Genomic DNA, 7,672 nt, shown 5'->3' on the forward strand with positions numbered 1-7,672 from the left:
CAGACAGACAGACAGACAGACAGACAGACAGACAGACAGACAGACAGACAGACAGGAATAAGGAAAGAAAAAAAACAGAAGGTCAAAATACAGAACTGACAATGATTTGTTTGTTTGAGTAATGAGGTGCACACCAACAAAACTGGTTATTTAGTGCTGGGAAGAAGTAAGACCGACAGACGGAAACAAAAGAGGGAAAGTAAAGAAGTAGGACCTACCAGTGACACCCTCCAACCACCACACAGACAGAAACAAAAGTGGGAAGTAAAGAAGTAGAACCTACCACTACAGTGACACCCTCCAACCACCCACACAGACAGAAACAACAGAGGGAAAGTAAAGAAGTAGGACCTACCAGTGACACCCTCCAACCACCCACACAGACAGAAACAACAGAGGGGAAAGTAAAGAAATAGGACCTACCAGTGACACCCTCCAACCACCCACACAGACAGAAACAACAGAGGGGAAAGTAAAGAAGTAGGACCTACCAGTGACACCCTCCAACCACCCACACAGACAGAAGTGGGAAAGTAAAAGAAGTAGGACCTAGCACCTACCAGTGGCGCCCTCCAACCACCCACCCAATTTAAGAGACAAACAGCAGGAGAAGTATATGGGAGCCAAAATATGTCAATTAACCCATTTAACCCTTTGTGACTCAGGGTTAATTTGTGCGTCACCGAGCAATTTTGGATAGCCTGGGACGAAGAGTAGAGCTGTGTTTACCAGTCGCTTGCCTATAAATAGATCTGGTTTGTAAATACAACAAACTGTCTCTAAAAGTAGAAGATTTCTTTGCACTGTTTTTTTGCTTTAGTAGAGGTTTTATGGCGTTCGCACTGCATAAGGTTATATTATGTCAACAGAGAAGTCCAAACGGGGATTCAGGCTTGCTCTGCTCACCTTCTAGCCTCAACTGCACAAGGTCTGCTTCCGACTAAAAAGGCACCCCGGAAATAGCGGGTCACAAGAGTGTGACAAACATACAAAAGAAGTAGAGCAAAAAATGACGATAGTAAGAATGAAGAAAGAAAAAGCAGCAGTTCCACCTATGTTGTTCCGGCACAGTATGAGCATGACATTGATAAAACAGCCCATTTACAATACTACTGTGCATTAGAACATGTTAACATCCCCCCCCCCCCCCCTTTGGGAACGGCCTCTTTGAACTGAAAAGTTGATTGCCTATAATTAGATCCGATGTGCAACACAACAAACTGTCTTTAAAAGAGCAAAAGATTTCTTCATATAGAGAAAAAAAACACCGAAACGGGGAAATGAACTTTACTTCTTTTTCTCAAACTTTTCCCATCTAAATAGACAATTGTTTAAATGAGTACTGAGAAGATCATCGACATAATAATGGTCATTCAGTGTTGACGAGAAGTAAATTTGAATCTGCAATCAGTCTTACACAAAGCAATAGTTAGTCAAGTTTTAGTAGAGATTTTACAGCGCTCGCAACTGCATAAAAGGTCATATTAGCGCCAAGGGGTGGATGTCTACAGAAATATCCTTACGTAGGGAATCAGACTTACTCTGCTCACTTCTCTAGCTTCAACAGCACAAGGTCTGCTTAGACTATCAGGCACCCCGGAAATAGCGGGTCACAAGAGTGTGACAAACACACAAAAGAAGTAGAGGAAAATAACGATAGTACAGATTAGGAAAGAAAAAGCAGCAGTTCCCTGTTGTAGTTCAGGCACAGTTATGACCATGACATTGATGAATCATCCCATTTTTACAATTCTGCTGTGCATAAAAGAACATGTTACTGTCCCCCCTTTGTGAAAGGCCTAAAGACACTGCGATCGGTCTAACAAAGCGAGTCTACTAGAAACAAAACCGAGAATATAAAATCTAATGGCAAACTACACTCATCATTATGGCCCTAAGGCTTCACAAAGCATGACGATCGCCATAGGTCACAGCAGCATCTTGCCTCTTCTCGGCATAAGAAAAAAAAATGATGAATGGCTCTCATCTTAGAAGTCATGAAGGGGTTTTCAAAACCCCACCCTTTCACTGTTAATAGTTAACCCTAAAACAGCCCCAGGACCCAACAAGGAGGATTAATACAGAGCTGACATGGTGAAGGACGGGTTTGATAGTCAGTATTCATTTCACCTTTCCATTCTATCAAGAATGCAGATCTGACAAAATGAATGTAGCACACTAATGCGACAAGACAGATAATTTAGGGAATTTTCATGAATTGCAAAATATTACAAAGAGAGCAGTTTACTTCTCAAGAGAACCTCACATATTAGAGTGATTCTACAAACGATATATTGATCAGACCACTCAAAATGAACATGGCAGGAACAGTATTTATAACTCACAGGCTCTACATTTGGGGAATTCACAAAATTCAAATTGCAGCCAAATCATTGTTGTACTAAAAAAAAAAATCTTTGAAAAGTCAGAAGAGACTCATCACATCAAAGACTGAAATCATTAAAATTGCGGGCAGAAAAATAATTTGAATAATGAGGTTTAGAAATTATACAGTTAGTCCCATTCACTCTACACAGACAGATCAATACCTTACAACCTAATTACAATTATTTTACAACGGAAGTCAGAGAAGATAACAACACTATACAATTATATTTAATGAAAATTTTAATTAATCGCTACAGGTGCAGTCTTTTCAAGTTTTGTATGAATTTTACGGCATTTGTAACACCAGTAGATCATAAATATATATATATATATATATATATATATGTGTCGAAGATAAGAGGTGTTCCTAGAGAGTGACATACAAGGAAAAGAAGGAGGAGAGATTGGACGATAGATGTTTGATGGCGAAAGAAGGAGCAAACCACACCAGAGCACCCGCCAACCACCCACAAGTAGCCTAAATCGTTCCGCTCTGAAGAATATAACTGAAAGAATGTTCAAGAGTATTCTTTTCTTCTTAACAAAAAAAATGCCGAGGCAATGGAATAATTCTACATTCTACCCTTCTTCCCCCCCGCCAAAAAAAAACCCTATTGAAGCACACCTGGGACCATCCAGCTTTCACAACTTTCCTTTAAAAAAAAGTTTTTACTTCACTTTGTTAGGTTACAAGAAGTTAAAGCTAGCCAGTGATCAAATGTGAGGCCAGTTGACAAAACCAGATACTTCTCACAATCTGCAAGAATGGAGATATCAGATAAAAAAATCAATAAATTTGTAGAATTTTAATTGATCTGATGCCATTTTTTCAAAGTATCTTTTATCTATCATCTATTTGTGGTGGCCGAATTTTGCTATTCAAAAGGCTTTTTAATGGCTGCATCGATCGACATGCGGTTTTCGCCCAAAAATTCTTTAAAATATTCTCCAGAGCATGGCACTCTTGGTTTTTTCAGTTTTGAGACAGTTTTGCTGCAAAAAGCAAAATTTCTTTTTTTCGCTGATCGCTTTTGTAGGTCGACACCTCTGTCTCTGTAATTTTAGAATATCCGGAAGTGATATTTCGCGACGTGGGTTTTGTTTTTGAGAGTATAGATCTAGACCTTATAACTTTTTGCATCTCTCAAGATTTATTGCTCCATTCCATTAGAGTGTAAATATAGTAGGCCAATGACTTTTAGTTGATATTAAAGCACCGATCATTCCTTTCATCAAAAGGGGGCCCAGCTATTATTTAATTTGATAATAATCAGTACAAACTCCACCTCTACACATTCTACATACTATGATACTTACTTCCATAGAGCTAACATTCAAGAAGTAACTCAATTTATAAGCACGCTTGACAAATAAAAATAATGCTAATTACAATTCGGACACAAATTACCAAGACAAAGCCTACTGCAGTTAGACAAGGTGCATTTAACTCAACTGCCAGCACAATTTGTTTTTCCCTCTAAGCAAAGTGCAGTACAAAACCATAAACAAGATATAAGAAATCATGAAATTTAGAGGAAAATTTATATGAGACTATATCACTGGCACAGAACTGATGATCTGTCTAAATTATTCAGGCCTACATTATTTATAAGATAAAGTCACCACTTCTACAGAGATGTTAAAAATTTGGGGCTACGTTAATTGTCGTTATGCTACAGAAAAAGGTGAGGTTTGGACTGGATTCGGCGATCTGACTAATTTTTTTTCCTTATTACAATAAAGAAAGTAGGAAGTCTTCAATTTGACCAAGTATCATTTTAAACATTGATTTGGGGGGACTGGACAGAAATGTGTTTATGTGTTACAACGCAGTAGAATCAGGCGCTCGTCAATTTTTAGACATCTGGAATTATTCATCTTAAAGCTTGTTCATGATATGACCATCGTGAGATAAAATAAATACACGCCTATCTTCAATAGAAGTCGAGATATTTGCGATTGAAGGAGGTCGGGGTCACCTGGTTTCAGAGGTAAAATTAGCGAGAAAATGGCTGCCAAAGTTTGGTGTCCTTGGAAAATGAAAATTTACATTTGTTGTGCCTTTAATCAAAGATTTTCAGTAAAATCTACACAGATTTTATGGACATAAAAGCCGGTGTTGAGCCAAAAAACAGAAATTAGACAAAAATTAGACAACACCTCGTTTTCTTCAATTTCATTATAACTTTGACGAGCGCCTGATTTCACCACGACGCCTCACAGATGTAACTGGGTGAAGAAAACGACACACTGTGTGATGAGTCTATATCGTGGCAGACGAGAGTAAACCGAAACGACATCGAGCATCTTGTTAGGGTTGGTGTTGCTTCAAAATTTGTTTTCGGCATTTTTCAGAATGACAATAAATATTTGCCAATCATCCAATTTTCATCATTCTCCTCTGTCGCACATCCCAGAAAATTATTGAAAATAGGGAGGAAACTTTTCTTTCACTTTCAATTTTATTAAAAAATTCTTCCCACTTTTTGTGATGACAAAGAGCTGTAGATTTTAGTCTGTTCAACCATCTATTGTTATTGATTTTATGGAAAGTGTAGTATCTTGTATCCAAACCGAACATTTTCAAACTGCTGTGTCGGAATGACTTTTCAATTGACTTGCTAGAATCTAGATTTTCATGTTTTCTCTATCACATTCCCATCCCCAAAATCCACCAACTTTCAGTATCATCAAACTGAAAACACTTGATTTCCTTGCTTTATATTTCTGTTTTACAAAACCTTTTAGATCTAGATCTAGAAGATCTAGATTCTAGATCTAGATCTAGATTCTAGATCTAGATCTAGATTTCTAGATCTATAGGCTAATGCTTTCCTACATTTTTATAAAAAGCTGGAAAGGTTTGTCGAATAGAAAATTGATGTCTTTTATTCTTCTAATATCATCTAGAATCTAGATCTAGATATCTAGATTCTAGATCTAGATCTAGATCTAGAATCTAATCTAGAGGCAGACTATTCTGATTATTATTCACTCAATCTCAATATAATCTGTTACAAAAAGTGTTAATAATTTCAAGTCTGTAAGAAACAAGTGCTCTGCTAAATCTAGATCTAGATCTAGATCTATGCAGGGAGTGGGTAAACTAGGGGTGCAACAATAACACTGTGTCACTGTCAACACAAATCACAATGGCAGTCAATGAGTCAATGAGCAATGAAAAATTATTTCTTACTTCTTCCAAGCTGTAAACTGTCTGACGACATACGCTCATTTTGGTAGTGAAGGTGGACGTCGTGGGGGAATTGAAATCCTCCCATGTTTCTCGAATAAAGTCTGGAACTGTTATCATCTCATCTGGTTTCATTGTGAGTGAGGAAAGCTGTCTTTTCCCTTCCTCTTCTATTCATCAGTGAAAATTGTCTGCTAGCAGGAAGTCAACTTAGACCTTTCGCGCATTTGTTTTGCATTCAATATGGAGGAGAATTATAAGAGTTCATTCCCTTGTGACGTTCCCGGAAGTAATTAGATCGTGCACGGGAGCAGACGGGAGCGAATAGAAAAACAAAACAAAACATTCGTTCATTTCATTCGGTCTTCTGTTCGTTGTTTCTGCTTTTTTTTTAATTCATCTTTTTTTTCATTTTTTTTTCTTCAATTTCTTAGAAGAAAAAAAGAAGTAAGTATTCTCCACCTGGTTGAAAGTGTTTACTTCAGACCAAAAGTTGATCCATCAGAAAACTAGTCAATAATAACTTATAGATAGAGGCCATATAATAATAATAATAATAATAATAATAATAATAATAATAATAATAATAATAACAACAATAACTATAATAATAATACAGTAGTCTCCGCCTAAGATCCCCCAGTTCGCGAGATACCGCTGTTGAAAACATAATGTTTATTACCAGAGTCACCCCAAGATCCTGCTCTGTTTCACGCTGAATGTCTTTACATTCGCCTAAGATCCCGCATAATTTCAGATCCTAATTTACGGAACAAAAACACGGGCGAGCAGAGCCGATCATGGATCAACCAAGAGTCCCGTTGCGTCAAAGATCAGCTACTCTCGTGCATGTGATCACATAAGCTTTGTATAACTCGAGATGAAACGGTAGATCGACAATGTTTATCCCAGACGGCATAATGTATCACACCGACGTGTGACCACTAGAACTATATACTGACTAACGCGTTTGTTTGCCCCAAACGTCGCAGTCGCATAATACTAATAATAGATCTAGGTCCTATGAACTATGAGCTCTTCACCTACTTTACTTACTTGTACATCACTCGCTGGGTGGACTGGGTACGGCCTATATATAATATGTTCGCTCCAGGCGAGATGACATCAAACTGCGAACTCTTCAAGATTGCAGGCCATTGCAGCAGTAATGAACTGTTGTCTCTACTCCCGAATTTGCGAGACAGCCTGGATTTTACTTGGTGTGGTCATAACGTAATGTCGCATAACGACAAATGTGTGTGTGTGGGGGGGGTGGTTCGGTCAGAGATTGAAAGCTATATGTGGACCGGTAAAGGGGAGAAGCGACTGAATAAACGTAGATCTAGAGATTCACGAAAGGATAATAAGTGAAATGACATGCTACTGTGATTGGTCTTCAAGGTTGACCACCGGATCTTCGCTACCAACTACATATATAGCAATGGCGTGTCACAATTGGTCGCTTTTAAGGACAAGCGCGCTAACCCAGATTTCGGGGGTCTCCAGAAATCTTGACCTACATCGACAGTGGGCATTGCCCTACCTATAGGAGAAGTTTGGTTTCATTGGTTTGCGTATTTGTTTGATTTACATGTATAGAGAAAATTCTCCTTGTCTTTAGAGAATGAACAAGGGGTAAAACTTTACCACTTTCGATATTCTCAAAACAGCCCCGATAGCCCTCTTGTGCTTAAAAGTGACCAAATCCAACCAGGGGTCACGTCAGTTCATTTGACAGAAGGCAACGTATCGAAACGCCATCGACAACACCACAAAGAGAGTAACAAACACAAAAAGAAGGAGGGGAGATAAAGACGATAGATGTTTGATACGAAAGAAGAAGCAAACCACACCAGAGCACCCGCCAACCACCCATAATGGTGGTCTGGTCATCATCATCATTCAGTACCCAATCTGCGACAGACATTATCGGCGATCATGGTTCTCCATTCATTCCTTTCCTCGGATGCTAAAAAAAAAGAAAAAAAAGCTACGTTTCCCTGATCTTTTTCTGTTACCCATTTGTGATCTAGTAGTATGAACCGATAATAAACGGCAAAATTTTTTTAAGCATTTTTTTTGGGGGGGGGG

The 7,672-nt window shown here is 38.4% G+C and overlaps 1 protein-coding gene across 1 annotated transcript in view; it reads right to left on the minus strand.

Moving 5' to 3' along the window:
• LOC106013818 (arf-GAP with SH3 domain, ANK repeat and PH domain-containing protein 1) overlaps positions 1 to 5,813 on the minus strand; it is a gene marked incomplete at its 3' end in the record, with an annotated part of 7,561 nt that extends 1,748 nt beyond the window's left edge. The window contains 1 exon segment of the mRNA XM_013090513.2: positions 5,585 to 5,813. Coding sequence (XP_012945967.1) covers positions 5,585 to 5,716 — 132 coding nt within the window.
• Between the last annotated feature and the right edge of the window lie 1,859 nt (positions 5,814 to 7,672).

Source organism: Aplysia californica, unplaced genomic scaffold, assembly GCF_000002075.1.
Source record: "Aplysia californica isolate F4 #8 unplaced genomic scaffold, AplCal3.0 scaffold01313, whole genome shotgun sequence".
In the NCBI taxonomy this organism is placed as follows: domain Eukaryota; kingdom Metazoa; phylum Mollusca; class Gastropoda; order Aplysiida; family Aplysiidae; genus Aplysia; species Aplysia californica.